Source organism: Meles meles, chromosome 18, assembly GCF_922984935.1.
Source record: "Meles meles chromosome 18, mMelMel3.1 paternal haplotype, whole genome shotgun sequence".
Classification (NCBI taxonomy): domain Eukaryota; kingdom Metazoa; phylum Chordata; class Mammalia; order Carnivora; family Mustelidae; genus Meles; species Meles meles.
This window is the reverse complement of record NC_060083.1, coordinates 46,985,860-47,008,353: the sequence shown is the minus strand read 5'-3', so window position 1 is coordinate 47,008,353 and position 22,494 is coordinate 46,985,860. Positions and strand designations below refer to the sequence as shown.

Genomic DNA, 22,494 nt, shown 5'->3' with positions numbered 1-22,494 from the left:
CGGGTCCTGAGTGCCCCCGCCAGCTCCTTCACAGGGCCCTTCCGTTCACTCCCTCTGCGCTTTCTGCTCCGGGGGCTCATTGCCACAGGTGCCAGCCCGGGTTTTGCAAACATCTACTCAGCACCTGTTAAGAACTGTATTCCAGGCCCACCGCAGACCTCTGCAGGACCTCGTTAAGTGTTCCAGCACTCGGAAGGGCGGATCACTGCTTCTTGGCCCTGGCTGCGAGTCAGATGGCCCCGGGGGACCTGACAGCTGCTGGTGCCTGGGCCCCACCCCCAGAGAAACAGATTGAGCAGGTCCGGGTGCCCCCTCTTCTCTGTGCTATTCCATGCTAAGGAGAAGAGGCAGGGTGGAGACAGTCCGAGGTCACAGACGAGGCTTAGAACCCGCCCAGGATGGTGGTGGGAGAGGATGCCCCCCTCACTCCCTGATTGCCACCCTAAGGAGCTCTCCCTCAGTCTCCCCCTCCCGGGCTCGCAACAAATCTCTTCACAGCAAGGGAGACAAACCATTTTTGACCCAGCAGCAGCACATCAGTCAAAAGTGTGTGGGCGTGCCCCTCCATTCACACACACACACACACACACACACACACACACACACATCTAAACCACCGGCTGGCCAGCCACCACGCTCAGATTTTATCTGCCTTACAAAACGGGCTAACGTACGTGAAAAGACAAGATAAGGAGTCTATTTCAAGGGAAATCACGTCCCCCTACAGCCTAACGCTTGGTCTTCCAAGTTTTCTGTACTCCCAGTCCTCTGGTTTTTCCGGCTCTCATTTCCCCTTCTTCCTGATTCGCAACTTAGTTTTCTTAGCCTTGCCATGGTGTGAATGGAGTGAGGCAGCCAAATGTTCTTTGCGCAGGTGCAGGACACCAACAGACGCTCTTGGGGTTCAAGGTCCCAAAGCCTTCTCCCAGCAGGGGTCCATGCCTTCCTTGGTTCATGCCCACAGCCATATATATTATATTATATTATATTATATTATATTATATTATATTATATTATATTATATTATATTATATATTATTTTAATATATATTATATTATATATTATATTATATTAAAAAATATTTTTTTTAATCTAGGACTTCGAGTTCCACACTCATCTCTCACTGGAAATGCTTTGTCTCCTCAAGTTCACGGGTAGAGGTCTCACTCGCCTCCTCTGGGTCTGTCCTCATTTCCTGCTGCGTCACCTCTGCTCACGGCCTACGTCCTGCCCTGCCCATCCCACGGGACCAGGCCCATCGCCACAGAAGTGCCGCTGCCACAGGAAATTTCGGTATTCTCAGTCTGGTGTTCTAGTCATATCTGTGACAAAAGTAGGACTTTCTTTCCAGCAAGAAACACACGTAAGGCAGAAAAAATAAAATCACACACACACACACACACACAAATAGCAAACACGTAAAGTAGAAAAAAAGGAAGAAAGAAGGAAAGAAAGAAAAGAAATGTCTCTACAAATAGGATGTGTGTGTGTGTGATGTGCCTTCAGCCTGAGGGGAAAATGCCAAAGCATATTTGGTCCAGTTAAGCTTCACGGGGATCACCTCAGCCTGAGAAGGCCCAAATCACCACAGACAGGAGGAGGAGCCCATGAAGCGCCGGGAAACTGAGCTCATGGGGACACTCAGTTCGTGGGGACAGCTCATGGGAAACGGAACTGATGGGGACACTCAGAAATGAAGTAAAGGGAAATGCCTTATCCCGGTTTAAACCCAATGGTGGAAAGAACACAGAGGGTGTTTGCTGGGGTAGAGAGCGCCTAAAATGAGGTCATGAGGAAAGAATTTGCTGAATTCTGTAAGTGAGGTAGTGAGGGAACCCACTCAGAGTGGAGGTTGTGCCGAATTACGACAACTAACATTTCTGGAACCAGGCAAGCGCCAGGAGCCACGGAAAACACGCCACGTAGAATATTTTCATTTGCCGAAGAACCCTCTGAGGTTATAATGATCCCTCTTCGACAGGTGACAACATGGGATCAGAGAGGCTGAGCACGCTTGTCTGGGGTCGCACCACAAGGAAATGATGCCACCAAGATGCCTAATAAGGCAGTGGGGGAGACTTTTCTTGGGACAGAGTCTGTAGGGAGCTGAAAAAGGGGGAGAAGGAAAATTCAAGTTGATCCTGCCACGCAGGCTCTCTCGGGATTTACAGGGGGCCCCTGCCCATTGATCTTTTCTCTTTTGAATGTTGGCATGGCCCTTCCATACTCAAGGTCTGTCTGTATCCCAGAAAGGGCTAGACTCACACTCAAAGCATACCCCCCGCCGTGGGGAGGAGACCTCTGTCTGGGGGCTGGAGGGATGTGCGTGTGAGACGGGATGTGTGAATTTGGGACCTCCCCCAGGAGCGCATCCAACAGGGCTCAGGGTAGATGATGCATGTTCCAGCACCTTCCAGTTTGCAACGCCTCTTCCCCCACACAGCATCTTGGTTAATTCTCTCAAGAGTCCCGAGAGAAACACATTGTCTCCACCTGACAAATAAGGAAGCTGAGCCCCAATAAGGAACCAGTAAGTGAAGAGGGGGGTTTGACCAAAGTCTCTGCTGTCACTATTCTGCTGCTCTTGTCTAGACCCCACTGTCTGGGGACAACCAGTTCATTCGAGCAGTATGCATTTATTCGGCACCCACTGTGTGCTCTGCACTCAGCTGGGCACGGGACGCCATCATGGCCCCTAACCTGGAGGAGGGTATGATCTAGTGAGTAGGTCACATACGCCAGAACAGAGGACGTGAACAGGAGACCAGCCAGCTTACAAATTGTTCTGGTGGAGATGGGGGCACCAAGTGAAGGAGAGGACATTGGGGAGGGCATGGGGGGGACAGATAATCCACAGGACTTCAGAGGCTGTGCTCTGAGGTGGATTTTTATGCTCTGAGAGAAAGGAAGAGAAAAGGCACTTCTGAGACATTGGTGAAAAAGGGAAGAAGGCAGGACCTGAAGTCCCAGCTGATGAGTTTAGATCCTATAGACAGTGAAGTGGGGACCAGGGCTCTTCCCCCTTAAAAGAAGCCTGTCGGAGCTGGAAGGAAGGTTGTGGGGGGGGAGAGGAGGGCAATTGGCACAAAATGACAACCCAGAGGCAAGTGTTCACATCCTTTGGCTCTGTAGCCCCACTTTGGGAGTTCCATTGGGATCCCTTGGGGCTGAGGAGCCGAAGGACTCAGCCATCCACGCTAAGGGGCTCTTCCATGTCTTCACAGAATTCTGGTTCTCCTCTGTTCACAAACTCTGTTCTGTACCACCATGGAGAAGAGAAAAATCCAAATATAAAACCTTACCTGATTCTCACACTAGTCAATGTTTTGATAGACCTATCCGTCCATAGATACCTGGGAATTCCCTCATCTTTCCAGACTGGAAATTTCACAGACCCACTTTCCTCAGTCTCTCTGCCAGCCTCGCCAGCTGCTCCCATTCATGGGTACATTTGCCTCATGATATTTGATGGGAAATCTCATCTGTTTACCTCAGCTCCTGTCCCTCTAAGCCGCCATTTTGGGCCCCGCGGCCTCTCCTCAGGTGCTGACAGAGTAACTGCTCCCATGCCTGGAATGCAGCCCCCAACATTCTCTGCTCCAAGCCAAACAGTCTGTGGCGTGTTCCTCTCAAACCTCCTACAGTCACGTCACCGGATTAACCCCTACCCTGAGAACCCCACACCTCACTTCTGCTGTACGACCAGACCAGCGACGGTGCTGGAATAAAGCCCTGGCTACTATGGAGAAAAGAGGACAGTCAACTCCTGGGGTCCTCCTCTTACGAGGAGAAGAACGGAGTCAGCCTACAGGGTCTGAGAGAGCCAGCTGGCGCACGGGGAAAGGGATTCCAGCAAGTTCACCTCAGAAGTCCGGGATGGCTCCCCCAGCCTGATGCCCTCTTAGAACCATCTGTCTTTCACCTGGATAAGCTGCGCAGATAAAAGCGACCACAGATGTCCCCCCTGCAAACATTTCCTGGGCACACACAGGACCCCGAGCCCAGAGCCATGGGTGACGATACCAAGCTGACTTCCAAGATCTCTCTGCCAGGTCTGGATCCTTGCTGATTCACAGGCAATTCTCCTCCCGTGCATTCTCAAAGTCCTTCCTCAAAAGCTTTGTGTTCCTGGGTCTACCACGAAGGCGATGGCAACCCCCAGGCCTCTCCAAGAACTCATTCCCACCCACTTAAACTCTGTCTTGTGTACACAGTGCGCTTAGAATCCTCCGGGCAGTGCCATGATCTTTGGGGGAAGGGCAGAGCACAAACAAGCTGGTCAGGTGCTCCGTGGGGGTCACTGTAGAGGAGGGAGAGGAGCTGCCCAATCTCTGGGTCTGTTTGGGAGGATTCCACTTCCTGATTAGAAAACTGTAACTATCCCGTCCTTCAAAGAGACTGGAGGGAGGAGTCGTTGAGACTATGTAGGAAAAGCTCTCATGACCGTCCCTGGCACAAGGAACGGTGGTGGTCGCTGTGGTTACGAGTGCCAGCAGCGGCCAACCCATTCTCCGTGCCAGGCATGTCTCATGCGATTCCCACGTATTATCAACTCATTTAGTCCCCCAGCAACCTTGTAAGGAAGGTACTGTGATCATCACCGCCACTTAGATAGGGAGAATGAAAGGCCATAGTGCTCTAGATCCCTCTGGAAAGAATCAGGAGAGATGCCATTCAGCAACCAGAGACTGTGTACCCACTTATGGGAATACGGAGAGGCGAGTGGGACACGGTCCCTGAGAGACAGATGCCTAAGAAGAAAATCACTGGCGCCTAATGTGGGACAGTGATTCATTCCACTGTGGAGAAGGTCTGAGGTGCCCCTAGGGTACGATGGCCAGGCTGGTTTCAACTGCTCCCCAGGAGAGGGGATCTAGCTGGGTGACCAACCGAATGACTGATTCCTTCACTCATTCATTCATTCGTGAAAGCATACATTCATCCAATTCAAGCCCTTCTGGGACAGATGCTCGGGGCCGAACTATTTCACAAAAGATGATTTTAAAAAGTTAGAGGACAGGGAGCCTGGCCAGCTCAGTCGGGAGAACGTGGGACACTTCAACTTGGGGTTGGGAGTTCGAGCCCCATGTTGAGTGTACAGATAACTAAAATAAATAAATAGAAAACTTAAAAATGAAATAAAATAAAAAATAAAAAGTCCGAGGAATCCCAGCCTGACTGCTGAGAATAAGATTCAAAGGACACACTGATCTGTGAAAAGAGCAGGAGAATCTTCTAGATCACATTTCCCAAATAGGTAATGGTGGTTATTGCGGGAGAAAAGGCTACCAAATTAAATACTTTTGGAACACAGACCAAATAAATGAAGTCCGGGGTCATCCCTGCGGGGCTGGTGTCGCTGATATGCTAATGAATGCAAATATGTTAATGAGAACCATAAACACCAAGACGCTGGAAGTAGCAGGTGGTACTTCTCCAACTTGTTGACCCCAGAATCCCTACTCAGCAGGGTTATTTGGGAGTGGTGGAAGAAGCCGGCCACGCACAGACCAAGCCTGCTCTGGCCCCGATGTGCGCAGGGGAGCTGGGAGCGAGGTGGCAGGTAGGCTGGAAAGGTGTCCGGGAAGGTGACAGCTCTGAGCTGGATTTTGAAAAGTCCTGGGAAGCTTATGGTCAGGGGCAAGAGTGATGGGAAAGAGATTTCCAGTCGGGGAAGGGATCCCAAGACCCCTTTATCTTTATAGTAAAGACCTGAGGAAGTGGGGTGTCGCCCTGGCGGGGCGGGAGAGAGAAGACCGGGCAAGGCCAAGCGTGTGAGGACAAGGATTCCAGCAGGACAGGGCTACCCCACCTGGTTTTTGAAGTGTGTTGAGGAGCTCACGGCTTTTCTTTCAGAAGGAAGGAACCCCAGCATTTGGATCAAGACTTAGGGGAAAGGGTCACCTTCTGGTTTTTCCTGAAGTGGCACCTGGGAGATGTTCCTGCTGTCACTCAGGCAGTCCCCTTGGGCTGGTGGGCGCTGCCGGGGTGGGACTCCCTGGCAGGAGTGGCATTGTTTCTGGAAAGCGGGCAGGGTTTTCATAGCCCAGGAGGGTGCTTTTGAGGAGCAGAAAGGAGGAGAAGGGGGCGCCTGGGTGGCTCAGTGGGTTAAAGCCTCTGCCTTTGGCTCAGGTCATGATCCCAGAGTCCTGGGATCGAGCCCCACATCGGGTTCTCTGCTCAGCAGGGAGCCTGCTTCTTCCTCTCTCTCTGCCTGCCTCTCTGCCTACCTGTGATCTCTGTCTGTCAAATAAATAAATAAAATCTTTTTTAAAAAAAGAAAAGAAAGGAGGAGAGGTGGTGCAGATGGAGAGGTGAGGCAGAGAAGAGAAGTCTCCATCAGCCACTTTGCCCCCGTCACCAAATGCCACTGATGCCCCCGGCCCTTAAGCAAAAAAATGTGAGGAGCATGAAGGACTAGAAGCCAAAGTCGGGGATTTCCACCAGAAACACCAGGCACGGGCCATATGTTTTTCCAAACGCATGTTTTATGTGTTGACATGAACACCTGGGTCCCCACACTGCCTCCTCTTTGCCCAGTTCTGGGACCTTAAAACGGGCCCCATCTCTGCCAGTGAAGACCACAGATTCCATTTTGCAGCTGCCAGATCAACAAAGATGAAGTCCGTTGATTCCAAGCATCAGAAAATGTAGAGTAAAGATGAGAGTAAATGGGCACAGCCTAACTTCGAAAAAGCTTGGTGTCGTCTTGCAAAGGGGAACGTTCGCACATCCTGCAACAGGCAGCCCCATGAGCTCCTGTGCCCCATGTGCACCCCGAGACACTCGGCCACTGGCAGGGGCTGGAGTCGGCAAGTGTGCGTTCACACGATGGGCCATTACCCAGCTGTGGAAATACAAGAGCTCCAGCAACATCCAGCCACGTAGTTTGAAATTTAGAAATAGAAGGTAGACGGAGCAAAGACAGTATTCAGCACGACACCATTTTTACAATGGCTAAAGAATAAGCAAAAGGAAATATATATCGTCTAGGCATTCTTTACTGGGAAAACTATTATTTTATTTAGATTACGTGACACAGAGAGAGAGACATTGAAAAGGCGAGCATCTAAGCCATTAACTGGGGCCCTATTAAAGCCACACAGACTAGTCCTTGGAACCACGGTAAAAACGGACAGCTTCCACGTTTGATTGATCCTTCCCTTCCCAAGAGCTGGAGGCTTTTGTGAGTCTTTTGGCTGAACAGGACACCAGGTGAGGCCAGAGTCCATGTTGCGTTGGGTCCACTGAGTCACTTCTACCTCATGCCCATCACCCCACTTCTTTCTTCAAACAGGTTAATTAGTCGGGATCAAACACCATAAAGCATATGGTTTTCCCTGAGTGTGGCCTTTTCAGTTTTGGAAGGAATTCAGATCTTTTTGTTGTACAAATCCTGGCCTGGGATATTTGTACAAGCCTTGCTACATTGGAATGACCTTCAGGACATCCTTGATTTATTCTGTATTCACCTTGAACTCAGTTTTTGTGTATTGTTTCATTTCATCCTCAAGGAACGCGTGGGTGGGTCAGTTGGTTAAGCTTTGGCTCGGGTCACAATAACCGGGGTCCCCCAGGACCTCCAGCCCCGTACTGGTCTCCCAGCTCAGGGGAGCGTCTCTTACTCCCTTCCCCCCTGCCCCTCCTCCTGTGTGAACTCTCTCTCTCTCTCAAATAAATAAAATCTCTAAGAAAAAAAAAAATTGTCCTGAGATCAGAATTTTTATCCCCATTTTACAGATGAACAAACTGAGATTCAGAGATTTTTTTTTTTTTTTTTTTTTTTTAAGAAACTACCCAAAGTCCCAAGCTCTTAAGAACCACATCTGAGAGTCACGCCACAGCAGATTTGACCCCTCTTTCTGGAACACTAGGCTGCCTGTCAGCACAGAGACTTAGAAGCTCAGAGCCGGGCCCTCTGTGGAATCTCACAGTGAGGGACAACACCGTCCCAGAGGCTGGGAACCAGCTGAGCCTGGATGGGAGGTTGCCTGGTTCATCAGCCAAACCATCCGCGCAATTACCAGCTGCGCTCCTGTGTTACTCGGGGGGATGGGTAAGGCTCGCTGGAGAGATGAGGACATATAAGGGGAATCCTGCTCTCCAAGGACTGACTCTCCAGCTGGGAAGGCTGGACAGACGCACAGGAAGCGCTTACGAAGGATCTGAGAAGATACGGGACAAGCGCCAGCAGCTCTTCCTGGGAGGACCTCACAGAGGCCACGCGCGTCCGTCCGCAGATAGAAGACTGAGCCTGCGACCGGCAGGTGACTCTCAGCAGTGTCCCTTCATCCCATCACTCATTTTAGAGGACCTTCTGTGTGCCAACCGCGCTATGCTTGGTGACGTGGGTACAAAGCTGACCAGGGGCCGGTCCTGCCCACAGGGGACTCCCAGTCTCGTCCCCGAAAGCACTTCCGCCGGAAGGGGCTGACCTGGGGCCATTGCCCAGGGAAGGCTACACAGAGAAAATGCTCGAACTGGGCCTTGAAGACCACACGCAAGTTCGTAGAGGTCATCCCAAGGGAAGGCAAGGGTAAGGCACAGAGGCCTGGAGACAGGAGGTAGTGGAAGAAGAACACAGACGATAAAACGAGACTAAGGACAGGGCGCCTGGGTGACTCAGTGGGTTAAGCCGCTGCCTTCAGCTCAGGTCATGATCTCAGGGTCCTGGGATCGAGTCCCACATCGGGCTCTCTGCTTAGCGGAGAGCCTGCTTCCCTTCCTCTCTCTCCCTGCCTCTCTTGTGATTTCTCTCTGTCAAATAAATAAATAAAATCTTTAAAAAAAAAACAAAAACAAGACTAAGGACAGCCACATGTGTGGACGCCGCAGCCTCTACGAAGTCACACACGCGTTATGTCCTTAACTCCTTAGAGTGGCCCTCGTCTTACAGAGCAAACGGAGCCTCGGAGAGTTTCGGGCCATCCAAGTACTAACGGCAGAACCGTCTAGGCCCAGGACTGCTGTTCCCCAAGCCCATGCTCTTCCCCAAGCAGGGAAAAGTAGGTCTTGGGGAGGAGGTGGGAGCGGGCCACGAGCTCCAGCGGGGAGCTGGGGCAGGGCCGGCCCATGGAAGGCACCCCGGGCCCTACCAGGGAGCGCGGAACAGCAGGGCAGCCCCACAGCGTGCCCTTCTGATGGGGCCGCTGAAAAGCGACGAATCCTGCCACCCAGGAAGGAAGCCCCTGAGGCCGAGGGTGAGGAAGACAACGGTCCAGCTTAGCAGGCAGGGATGTGAAGGTGTGAGACAACCCCAGCGCCAGAAGGAACTAGAAGTGCGGCCCATGCCGAAGGCAGGTAACCTGCTAAGGGAGAAACGGAAGGCGCCGCAAAGTTGGAGAAAGCAAGCCTACTTTCAGATTGGGTGCCGGCCTGGCCTGGGCCGGGAGCCCTGTTTCCTGCCCAAGTGCCCCGGGGCCCGGCTGGGGTGTTCACGTGGCCTGGGTGAGAGGACAGACAGAGGCCCACCTACCACGGCCTGCCGCGGAAAGACTTCGGGTCAGGTTAACAAACTGTTGGACAGGGTTTGTCCCATCCCACTCAGGGAGCTACACACTTTGACCTGACCTACTTCCTTATACGCGTGCTTCGGTAATAAGTTAAAAAGTCATTCTCTCATCCTTGTTCACCACCCGAGAGGCCGGGTTTTTCCACAGAGTGTTATGCTAGAAAAGTAATATCAGGGTTGGGGGGGATGCCTGCTGGCTCAGCAGAAGAGCATACAATTCTTGATCTCGGGGTTGTGAGTTTGAGCCCCATGCTGGGTTTAGCGATTACTTAAATAAATAAAAAATTAAAAAAAAAACAAAAACAAAAACAGTGACATGGGGAGAGACAGCCTCCATCCAGCCTACCATCTGCCCATCCCTGTTCCTTCCCACACTGGACACCCCAACAGCATCTCCAGGCTCCATCCACAGCCTCTGCAAAGGGCCTCCCCTCACTACAGCTTGGGCCCAGGAGCACCTACACCAGCAGCGTGGCCACCCTGATGGGAGAAAACCCAGGCAGAGGTCCGCACAGACAGAGCCCATTAGCAGGCTCACGGCCATTTGGGCAAGACACTCCGGGGGCTTGAGGAACCAGAGCATAGGCTGAGGGTTGGGAGATGTGGGCTGTGGGTGGGTACGACCCCTGGAACCCCAGACCCCATGCCCTGTGGGGAGGGGCATGGCCCAGTTCCTGGATTTTCCTCGACGAAGTCAGGAAAGACTGCAGTCAGACCTAAGGAGGAACTTCCCAACTGGAGGGTGTGCTCCAGTGGCTGGTGTCACTGGAAGGCCTGGCAGGCCTGGCTGTGGGCACTTTGTGCCGTGGTGGCCGCTCCTGGGCTGGTCAGCTGTGGGGCTCGGGCAAAGGGAGTGGCTCTCTCGGGGCCTCAGTTTCCACAACTGTAGAATGGGCATCACAGGAGTATCTGCGTCCCGAGGTTGTTGGTGGGGGGCACGAGTTAAAGTGCTGCTGTCTCCCCACCACACACCACACACGACGGAGTACTGGCCAGCTGTGACCTGCCTCCCCCACTCGCTTCCTGGCTCCTTAGGCTCCCGTAGCCTCGACGGTCTCAGAGACAAAACAGGGATGAAGGTGCTGGTCTCATGGGGCTGCTTCAGCTGTAAGGACATTGCCGACGTGCCAGACTCCCTCCTTCCTGACAGCTCAGGTCGGCTGCCGAATCTCCCTGCAGAAGCTTCAGTCAAGACGGAGGACCACCCAGCCTGGGGTTAGGCATTGTCTTCTAAAGTCAAGGGGCTGAGTGGAGTGATCGCCAGAGATGCTGCTGGATGGCAGAAGGAGAGGAGGCGAGGATGTACTCAGAGCTGAGGACACCTTGCTGGCCCATGGGTGGGGCCCGGCAGGCCTCCATTGCCGGCTGCCCTTCTCTGTCCCTCCTTGGAGCTCTATTGATGCATGGGGGCTTGGCGCCTTCCAGGCCAAGCCAGTGCTTCCCCCCAACCCCCACTCCAGGGTGTTGCAAATGGGAAAGTCCTTGCTGGCCTTGAAGGACCCTGGTGCTTGTCCCATCCCCATAGGACCTTGGGTCTGGCCTCCAGCTGCTCTCCCTTCCAGTGCTCACACTGGCTGCTGGAGACTGGGAGCCTCCCAGGGGCAGAGACAGGGTGGGTGCTCCCTGGGCATGCTGCAGAATGGCAGCAAAGAGCCCTGGCTGGCTTCCAGCTCAAGGGAAGATGGGAGGAACCAGCTATGAAGGGAGCCAGGGAAAGGGTAAAGCACAATCGTTGGCGGGAAACAGGAGAGCTTTCCAAGAGAAAGATTGTGTACCAACAGTCAAGTTTCGAATGAAGCAGATCATGGACAAAAGAAAAGATGGTGACTTACCCAAAGACAAGGCTTTAGTAGACTTGGATGGAGGCGGAGCTGATGATAAAGAAAGGGAAACTGATCGGAATTCTTGCAACCCAACTCCCTGACAGAGCAAGGTTAAAAAAAAAAAGAATTATGTGTGCCTTGTCTCTTTCCAGAAAGGACTTGACCACCAGCATTTATTCCAAAGACAACAAATATTTAGTGAGTATTGACTCTGTACTTGCCACCGAGAATACAGCAGTAGACAAGTCAGTGCCTGCCCTCAAGGAGCTTGTAATACAAAACACCTGGGATTAAATAATAACATGAAAACGAAAATCAGGATCAAGGCGAAGGAGAAGACAAAATATATTGAGCCAAGGTCAATAGAGGGGCCAGGATTGAACTTCAAGTTTGAGTCTGGGTTTTCTAACAACCAGGACACAAAGGGAAACATACTTTGTCTGAAAAGGAAAGATGCTCGTCCTCCGGGAGGAATAAAGCTGAATAAGGAATTGTAAAGAACCGGGAAAAAAAAAAAAAAAAAAAACAGCTGTCTCGGATGCACTAACTCAAGAATTGGTGTGGGTGAGAAAGATCCTGTCTGGTTGCTTTCTGGTCTGTGTGTGGTAGAGGTCAGTTGTGAAGGAGCAGAAGGGACTCTGTAGAAGGATAAAACTTAGGACTGGAAGTAATGTGAGAGGCCACTTAGCACACCTCCTTCCTGTTTCACGGGTGAGAACGCACTGATTTGCCCAAGCACCCTGCACCTGTCCAGGGGGCAACAAAATGGCCACGTGGTCTCCACTGCCAGGCTCCAACGAGCCCAGCGTGAGGACACGTGGAAAGTTCGCCAGGGACTTGCGAGATGAAGGTCACATGTAATCTTGCCTCAAAGCCATCCTTAGGGGAATAAGGTAGCATGTGAATAAGTAAATTCTTGCCCCAAATAAGAAGTCCACTTTTGACCCTGAGTGGTGGTAGGAAGAAAAAACTGTGGGCCCAACAGGATGGGAATTCCGAGTACCGACTCTGTGCCTCGAGGCTTTGTCTGCAAGTATAGTGTGAGCTGGTGAGCACGGTGGGGACAGGAGTCGCAGGTAGAATACAGACGGGAAAGGTTTGCAAACGGAGCTGGGTTGGAAAATCCAATCCCAGGGGAACCAAGACTCTAGGCACAGGGCTCAGACAGCAGCCTGTTCAGGCCTGGGCTCCCATCCTCTTAAGAGCCCTCCACAGTTCAGGGCTGTCAGCCGCGTGGTCTGAGTCCAGCAGACCTGAGTCAAGCAGGGCAGGCTGACTGCTGGGCCAGGGAACCAGGTCCCGCTCCTTTCAAAGTCAGCAGAAGCAATGGAGAAGGATAAACCCGGAGCCTTGGGTTACGCTGCGGTGGGTAGGGGAGTTGTATCCATTCTGCCCATTCTGTCTGCTCATGACCCCACAGCAATACACGCATATGCAACTTGCACTCTTAGAAACATCTTTTGTCCCTGTGCCTTTACAGAGCGTGTTACGTACAGCAGAGTTGTGTGTTTGTTTACTGACCCCTGCTCTATGCTGGGCACTGGGAGGGAGGGGGGGCGGCGCAGAGAGGAGTTACAAGGGACTAAAACTCTGGTTCTCCCTCGGGCGGGGGGCGTCTATCGTCTAGGAGGAAAAGAAGACTCCCAAAGTCTGTGGCAGAAGGCAGTGGGAACGTATGGCATGTCTGCCCGTGGGGGAGAGGAAATGAGGCATGAGTTTGGAAACCTAGGTGGGCTTCCCAGAGGAAGAGAGTTTGGATCTAGTTTCAAGGCAAAGTGGAATTTCAACAGCTGAGTGTGGGGAAGGTGGTGAGGTTTTCCATGAACAGGCGCAGAGGAACTGGGAGGTCCTCGGGGGTTTAAGAAAGTACTAGTGAACAGGTGGGTAGGGGCCAAATCCTCGGGAGCATCAGGGCCAGACAAGAAGTGGAGAGTCGCGGGAGGTTGTAGAGCAGGGGAGAGGCCCTCAGAAATCCCAGTTAGGAAGATAAGTGGTGAGGGGCTGGACAGGAGGCAGGAAGCTTGGTTGGGCACTGCCCCCGTCCCTATTTGCATTCCCAGTGGCCCTGCAAGGAGAGACTTGTCTTTCTCGCTGTCCCGACTGGCTCTGGCAGATAAATGGGACCCTGTGCCCAGGGGCGGGTTACACACAAGGGCCCTCCCTGCAGACTGGGTGCTTGGTCCTGTTGCTCCTATCCCCTTTACTGTCCCCAACACATGTGTGAGTGTGCGTGCACACACACACACACACACACACACACACACACACACAGTCCTCCCTGGTTTTCCAGCCTAGCCTGAGTGAATGGTCTGCCAGTTTGCAAGTCCTTGTACAGGCAATGACTGCAGGCCTCAGAAAAGTTCCTTCCATCTCAAGGCCCTTTACCCTTACCCCACCCCACCTCCCCTCACAACGCCACCCTTGTGTGTCCCTCCTTAGAAATCCTGCTCTGTGCCTGGCTGAGCACTGGTCAGGCCTCTGGTCTCTGCATTAGGTCGGGAGGGCTCCCAGGCCACGTGTTGTGTGCTGTGGACGTGCGCATGTCCTGTGGCCACTTGGTCTCAGCCTCTGTCCCTCCCTTGGGTGCTCCCCCGGGAGCTGCATGACACCCCTATCATCCCATTCCTTCCTCCTCTGCTGAAAATACCAACTCCTTCAGATCAGGGGCCCAGAGGGTCCTGCGGGGCCCATGTTCAGCACTGTCTGACCAAGGGCCAACTCTCACTCCTCTTTTCTGGTAGGACCAGCAATGACGCCAACTTCTCTGGAAAGAGCGTGACATTTCTCAACAGGCCTCATCAGGACAACTGCTTCCGAAGCTCCAGACAGCCCTGCAGGTGGGCAGGGCCAAGGATGGTCTTACTAGCATCATCCCTGGTGCAGATGACAAAACCGAGGCCTAGGAAGTGGTGAGACTCATTCCTGACCGCACAGCTATTTGAGGACAAAGATTTGTGCTCAGCTCTCCCCATCCTGCCCCGAGGGCAGCTCTCTGTGACCTGCCCTCCTCTACCGGACAGCCGGTCCAAATCCCTGGGTGACCAGAATCCGGGATTGAAATGTCAGAGATGGAAGTCCAAGGCCAGCCGCTTGCCCGACTCCCCTTTTCTTGTGGTCCAGAACAATGAAGGGACTTGCCTCAAGTCACACCCCAACTAGGGGCAGAGCCAGGGCTCAGGACCCCTAACTCACTGGCCAGAAACCTCCCACCACCCCACACTGCCCCCTCTCGTCTCCCAGCACACCTCTGCGTCTCCATCCTTCCCCTGGATGTATGGGTGTGCCTGACATTTCTGGAATTCACTCCACACACATAATGAGGCCATTTTGAGAAGGCCCGCCTCGGGGGGAACCAGAGAGCTGTCTAGTGCCCCCAACCTGACCCCTGCCAACCCCTCCCGGCTGTGCACGCCAAGCTGCAGCTAAATACACTGTTGGCCGAGGCTGCCCTTCCCCCGACTCCTCACACACCTTTCTAGCCTCCAGAACTAGTAGCAGGGTTTTGGGTTTCAAAGCTGCGATGAGACTACATGGGAACCAAGGAGCAGAGGAGAGATGTCAGGGTGTCCCATGGGGCAGCGTTCCCATTGGGGATCCAGATGTCATCACAGCGAGTAACCGAACCAAGTAGGGGTGCAGAAGGGACTTTGTAGCTTTAGCAGGTAAATTGTGGGACGCTCGGAGACAGTTTAACGTGAGGCTAGGGAAGTTCCTCTCCCTGCCCCTGGAGAACCCTCTGGATCTAAGGCAGCCCTTGTGCCCACAGGACACAGGTTGTCTGACACTGAAGAACCGGGTTTCAACCTCCCAGCCCAGTACCTGGTCCCTAGTCCCCAGCCCATCCGTGGTCCACTGAGAACTGAACATAGAAGGAACATACTTGAAGGAAGGATCCAGAAGCAGCAGTAGGATAGGGCACTGGAGGGAAAGTGTGGAGTTGGCACCTTCAGGAAGATTCTAGAAGCCCTTTTCCCCCAGGTGGGTTATTGATTCTCCTGCCCAGAAGCAGGGAAGAGAGGAACAGATCCTCTTTCCCAGACTGTCCTGTGTCCCTGCTCCCTCTGTACGCCAGACTCCCCCGAGTCCTTTCAGGAGGGGGAATTCTGGCCTCTTCCCTTTTTCTCCACCTCCTCCAGCCCCAGAAGCTCTTCCTGCTCCCCTGGCCGAGTCTCTCATTGAGAAGAGGGAATTCCTTCTTTGGCAGCAGGAGAAAGAGGGACCCTACTTGGAGCGTGGGCAGTGATGGGGACAGACCTGGAGGGGGAGAGGGGTAAAAGTCGATCCCCTCCTGCCGCACCACTCATACCTCCCCCCCCAAGAATGTAATTAAGCAGCAGGCCTCTGCCAGGAGCCAAGCTTTCTGCCTTCCGTCTATAAATCACCTTCTGAATCATCTCTCGGCTCCTGGAGGAGCAACTTCTGTGCTCGGGCTGGTCCCGGCGGCCCCAGGGCCACTCCCCCTCTGCGTCTGCTTCTCTACCCCTCCCAGGCCGGGCCCCAGGAGGCTCCAGGTCCCAGCTGGAAATGGCAGTGGCCACAAGAGCCCCACAAACTGTGGGGTGGGAGGAGGGTGAGGGGAGGCTCTGGTGTCTTTGTCCCCACCCTTCCTGGGCAAGCAAAGAGCTGAGGGTAGGTTCTCCTGGCCTAACTCCATCAAGTTAATAAAGCCGGGGTGCCTGGGTGGCTCAGTGGGTTAAAGCCTCTGCCTTCGGTTCAGGTCATGATCTCAGTCAGGGTCCTGGGATCGAGCCCCACATCAGGCTCTCTGCTTGGCAGGGAGCCTGCCTCCCCCCCAACTCTCTGCCTGCCTCTCTGCCTACTTGTGATCTCTGTCTGTCAAACAAATAAATAAAATCTTAAAAAAAAAAAAAAAAGAATAAAGCTACAGTCAGGGCACCTGGCTGGCTCGGTAGGAAGAGTGTGCGTTGGACTCTTGATCTCAGGGTTGTGAGTTCAAACCCTGTGTTGGGTGTAGCAAGTACTAAATAAATAAATAAACAAACAAATAAATAAAAGAAAGCTACGGGCTCATGGTCACCAGTGCCAAGGATAATGGGGCAAGCTGAATTCTGAAGATAAGAAAGCAGGGCCAGGTGAGGCCAATCCAGGAGGGCTTCTTGGAAGTGGCAAGTTTGGATCAAGGACTTGAAGGGGTCCAAATAAGCTTGCAAACAGGAGGTGTGAGTGACTAATAGTCACCTAGCACTTTCTGTAAGCGAGGCATTGTTCTAAGAGCTTTATATGCATTCGCTCATTGAACCTTCTTTACATCCCTATGAGGCAGAAGCCATCACTATCCTCATTTTAGAAACGGGGAAACTGAGGCTCAGAGAGGTTAACTTGCCCTAGGCCACCCAGGTAGAACGTGAAAGAGCCAGATGTGAGTGTGAGCCCGGCTGCTGGGTTTGGGGGCAGCGAGGTCAGGGGTGCACGTGGGCTAGCCCAGCAGCAGTGGGCAGCCAGCTCTGGGACTGAGCGCAGGCTGGTGGGGCTGCGGAAGTCAAGGGCTAGGCTGCCTGAGGCAGGCTCTGAACGGCTGAATGTGTTGGGTGGGGGGGAAGTGGGGCATGGGGAAGGCAGTGGGGAGAGTGACATTGGGGCCTCCCCTTCGCAGCACTGTATCAGTCCCTGTCACAGCTCTGGGGACTCCAAGGCGCAGAAGGGATCCCTCAGGGGAGACAAGGAAAACGAAGCCCAGAGGAAGGCAGGGACTTGAAGCAGAGAGAAGAAAAGAAATTCATCCTAGGTCGCCCAGCAGTGAACCCAGATCTCAGACCCGTCTTCCCACTCCGCTCCAACCACTTCCTGGCACTCACGAGAACATAATGTATACATGGAACATCCCTGACCCTAACCTTGGAGGAGGGGATGAGGCATACCTTCTCTCCCAACCAGGGACTGAGGTAGAGAACGTCTTTCCCTCCCTGGGGGCTTTAGAAGGATTCTAAGGCTCCCAGCAGGATGAGTGGAAAAGTCTAGAAGACCAGGTCCTCCTCGGCTCCTGGGCTCACCACATTCTGAGGCCAGGAAGGTCTTCCTTTTTCCCTTCTCCCCGCGGAAGAGTCTGTTAGCTCCATCCTCCTCTGAGAAAACTCACCTCTCTTGCCCTAACCTATTCCAAGTCTAGAGAAAACCCTAAGTTCAGAGCTCCCTTCCCCTATCTCGTGTCCAGACCACCTTCTCAGGGGCCCACACGGTCTTCCTAATCCTTCATCTGTCCAAGTAACACTCAGGTCTTTTTAACATTCCGTCGTGTAGGGAGGCAGATTAGAGAGGCTTGCTTGGCTGAGTCTACTTTTTGGGGATTTCCATCTAGGGCCCCCCTACCCCATCTGCCTCAGTTTCTCCACCTTCCTAAGTTACTGAACATGCACCGAGAGGCCAAAGTGTGGCGACTGGCCGGGTTTGTCACTGGGAAAGCTACAGAGAGGGAGCGTGTCCACCAAAGAACTTGGCACCACAGTCCAACTCCTGACTCGTTCCACCCATCCCCACCCACCCTTCTCACCAGGCAGCTGTCGCAGACCCGGGACCCTCAAGATCCCTGGGGTGGGGGTGATGCTCAGAGCCCAGACTCCACCCATCGCTCACCTCTTGGCCCCAGAGCTGTTGAAAAATGCTCTGAGAGATTCTGGGAGAACTTTCCCTGACTGCTGCCCCTGTCCCCCCTGCCTTTTCCCCTATGCTAAAGCAGGTTCTTCCAAGAACGTAACTCACCTCCAGGCTCCTGGTATTATTATAATATTTGACCTGTTTTTGTTTTTGTTTTAAACCAAATGTGGTCCCATCTTAAGAATACAAACGGATGCACCACCAATTTTCCTCCCCTTGGACAGCAAGCCCCGCCCACAGTGGGGGTGGGGTGGGCAGGAGGGTTGTTAACTCACTTCCAAGAGACCTGGATTAATTTCCACCACCACCCCCTCAGATCCCCCCCAGGGAAAGGCCTGCCCTGGAAGGGAGACCACCCGGTTCAAGCCTGGCCATCCAATCTGCCCATCTGTCTGTCTGTCTGTCTGTGGGATCAACAGCCTCCAGCCAGCTCAGCTCCTCGCCAGCCCCAGCTCCAGCCCCAGCCAGCTGTAATTCCTGCCTGTTACAAGTGTTAACACCTGGCCTGGGGCCTTCCTCCCCCGCAGTCTCCAGGTGCCTCCTTGGGCCCAGCCCACTGACCCCCACGGGGTTTGACTGAACATGTTCACAAGCCTCTGAAAGGCGGGTGGAGGTGGGAGCGGGTGGGGGGAAGCAGCACGACATATGACAGATAGGGAAACTGAGGCAGGGCTTGGGGCAGCCGCCGGAGTCAGGGAATGGGTCTCATGATGGTGGAAAGAGAACTCAGGTGTTTCCCAGCTCACTGCCCTTGACTTCTGCAGAACACCTTCACCCAAGCTGCGGGGCAGGACAGGCTGGTGAAGCTGGAGCATGAGAGGAAACAGCGCCCCAGGCGGGTGGGTCACTCAGAGGCAGGGTGGGCTCCCGACCCCCAGCAGAGGCCCCTTCCATCAGGGCCTCTGTCTCTGGAATGTAGTAGGCCCTAGGATGGGCCCTAATAAGGGAGTTCATTTTCCCCCAAGAAGGAGAAGAAAGACAAGTTCCTCCAGCAGGCACTAACTGGGACTGACAAGAAGAATTACAGAAATCAGTGCTGCTGTCCCCGCTTCCTGTCCCCGCTCTACCCCTACCTGGCTGGGAAGGCCTGGGGCACATCTCTTCCTTCCACGAGCCTCTGTCTGACACCCTGGTGGCTCTACTTTCTGGTATGCCTTCTCTCGGGACTGGGGCGTGAGCAGCACAGGCCCCTGAGGGTTCAAGGGGCCTTTCTTGAGGGGTGGCAGGGACCGACATCCCAGCTGAACCGTTTCTCCTGTAAACCCCTCCTGGGGAATGTGTGAGCTGGGTGGGCTTAAGAGGGCAGCCTATGCTGGGCTCAGACGCTGAAAGATCTGGAATCTGACAGACTGCCCTGGAGGCAGAGTGGGAGCAGGAATCGGAGGCCTGTCCACTCTGTCGTCCCTGTCCCAGGCCCGGTCCCAGCTCTAAGCAGGTGACTTCCCCTCCACGCCAGTTCCAAGCCCAAAGACAAATGGCCAAAGAGGGGAGGGCTGTGACCACCATCCTCAGACAGACAGGATAAGCTCATGCCAAGAAGACACTGCCCAGCCCAAGAACCTTGGTCAGCGGGGCCCCTCGCAGCTTCTTGGTTAGACCTTTGTCTCCTGCTGGACTGCCCCTCCAGGACCACAGCCGCCCACCAAACACCCAAGCTCAGGATGTCACCCACACCCGTAAGTCATGGGAGTGCAAACATATCCACAAGGCCAGGGCCCCGCCAGCCATGGGCACTTGAGGACAGAGTCCCAGGCAGACCCAGACACAGTCTTCCACTCCTTCCAAGCACAATCAGGTCATGGCCATGAGCACTGATATCCATGCACAAAGACAGCTGTGGGGCTTTCCCCTGACACTGTCGTGAAGGCATGCGCTCACATGCACGCACACACGCGTACGCACACACACACAACACTCACACGCCCAGTCATGAACACAGTCATGCCTAGTGTCACAAGCAGACACAGGGGCTGACCTTTATATGGGCATAGACACTTCTAGGTTTCCTCTGTCTCTCTCTCTCACACACATACATACATCCTGGAATCAGCCACTTGCTGACACTTGTGTATAGAGGTGCAGCACACCCGTTCACGGCCACGGATCCCCCATCTCATATGAGTTCACATCCATGGTGGCCCAGGTGCGGCCATGGACTCCTCCACGCAGAGACACACTCATATTTGGTTGACACCTCTTATGATCCTAGCCCTAGAATACACACACACACACACACACACACACACACACACCCCTCTCCTCTGCTCAGACAAAGCAGCACCCTGGCCTCCCCCTGAACCCCCCCAACGCCAGCCCCCAAACAAGCCATGTGTCCAGCATTACGTTAGGGAAGACGTCCTGGCTTTCCAGGTTTTTCCAACATCTTGCTACCTATGTGTTCCCCAACACACGACTGCACACTAGACTGCCCCCTCCCCACAACCCTTCCCCACAGGCACTGCCCCAGGAAGTACCCTCCTCCAGGAAATAGGGTAGGGGAACTGGCCTCTTCCTCACCCCTGCAGCCCATGGGGCTCCAAGCCTTCTCTCCATACCCTCCCCCCACCAGTCCCCATGAAGGCAAAGAACAGCATGGCCTTGGCCCAGGGATGCAAAGAGGGTCAGAAAGGGTTGCAAAGGCAGGATGGGTTTAGGCAGCAGTCCTCCCCCAACAGGCAGAGCCCCCGACCTGGAATCCCTGGCTGCCCCCGCCACCCCTTGGACTTCTTTATGTACAGGAGGCCCCAGACCAGCCCAAAGCCGCGGAAGATAGGGCTGGACAGAAGAAAGACTTTCCCTCGGGTGTGTGTCCTGGGAGCAACTCTCTGAACCCTCTACACACAGACCCTTGGCTATGCCCTGCTCCTGCCCCCATCCTGGGCCCCCCCACCCAGCAACCGGAGGCAGACTCAGGGTGTGGCCCCGGAATCATGCTGGCTCTGCTCCCCCTAGGTGGGGCTGGAGAGGGGGTGGCAGGTCAGAGAGAGGGGGATGCGCAGGGGGGCACTGCGCCCTGGTGGCCTTCCCCTCTGACTTTAACCTCAGGGGCCACAGGCCCTCTTCTTACTCATGGATCCCAAATTCTTCCTCTTCACCTCCCACCCTCCCCCCCCCCCCCCCCCCCCCCCCCCCCCCCGGGCCGAGGCTCTCCGTCCAGGAGGGTAAGATTCTTTAATTAAAGTTTTCCGGAATGCAGGGGGCTGGAGACTGAGGACAGGCGGGGTATAATTTAGAGAACTGGTTTCAGTGTCTCTTTCCCCTCTGGCCTCTGGGACCTGCTGGGGGGCGGTGGGGCTGCTTGGAAAACAAGGGGACTCCCTGGAACTGGGGCTCCCAAAGGGTTGTTTATTTCTCGGTCAGTCTCCCCCTCCATAGACGCACCCCCCCAAAACACCGCGCCTGGTTTCCCAGTCTTATTTACTAAAAAATGTCTTTTGTATCCGCATTTCTCAGGGATAGAATTCTCCTTTCCCTCTCTCCCTTTCTCCTCGGTCCTCGGTTTTCCAAAAGGAACGAATTTGACATGGAGAATTGGGTTTTTGGTCAAAGAACAAACCCACCCCCTCCCAGACAACTACATCTTCAAAGAGCCCCCCCTTTGCCAGGATGGACAAACAAGAAATGAATAAAATCCGAATTCAATGGCATCTCGGATCAGCAAATACCATATTCACTTCTGAGGCTCAAGATTAATCTGGAGCAGAGTGGGGAGAATCTGATGAAATCCACCCCCCCGGCCTGCTCCCCTGCCCCAGGGTTCCCTGAAGCCATCGCGGTCTGAAATATGAAGGCAAAAGGGGGTTATTGTGGGGGAAATCTCTTGTTGGAGGCGCCAGCGGAGATGGGGGTGGCAATGAAGGAACAGGATGATTTTGCCCATGAAGACCCCAAAATGGAGAAGAGGAGTGGCTGGGCCCCAGGGACAACGCTGGATTTCCAGAAACCCAACTGCAAGCAAATGGAGGGTCTTCGGGGGCCCCAGATGAGGACGGGTGGAGGGTGAGGATTTAAGAATCAGAGACCATCGGAGCCGGGAAAAGTCCTCCAGCCTCTGCAGCGAGTAGCAGGGAAAATGGTGATTATCAGAAAAGCCAGGAGTTGGATTCTGAAGGCGACACCAGCAGAAAATCCAGGAGGGGTGGGCGAGTAGGGGACTGGAGGGAGGCAAGGAGAAAGGAGCCGCAGCCCACCCCGGCCGGCGCCCCCCACCTCCCCGGGACTCGGCGGAGAAATCGGGCCGCGAGCAGACAAGAGGCGAGTCTTACCACCAAATTGGGTAGCCGGCGAGGACCCTGGTGCCACAGAGCAGGAGGCCGAGGAGCAGCCCGAGCAGGTGGGGCTCCATTAGAAGCGGCGCCGAGGAGGAAGTTTGCCCGCGACCATGAAGAGGGGGAGCGACGCCCCCAATAGTTGGAACAAAGTCCACTTGAGATTGGAAATGACTTTCGGGCTTGTCAGAAGCGCACCTCCACCCGCAGCCGCCCCCCTCCCGAGCCCAGCGCGGAGCAGCCGGGTTTGAGGATGTCAGCGAGCAGCCAATCAGCGCC

General features: G+C 54.1%; 1 protein-coding gene across 1 annotated transcript in view; it reads right to left on the bottom strand.

The window, feature by feature from the left end:
• WNT3 (Wnt family member 3) overlaps positions 1-22,292 on the bottom strand; it is a 48,246-nt gene extending 25,954 nt beyond the window's left edge. Inside the window, exon 1 of the mRNA XM_045983857.1 lies at positions 22,213-22,292. Within this exon, the coding sequence (XP_045839813.1) occupies positions 22,213-22,292 (80 nt within the window). The remainder of the gene's footprint in view (positions 1-22,212) is intronic.
• Positions 22,293-22,494: the final 202 nt, after the last annotated feature.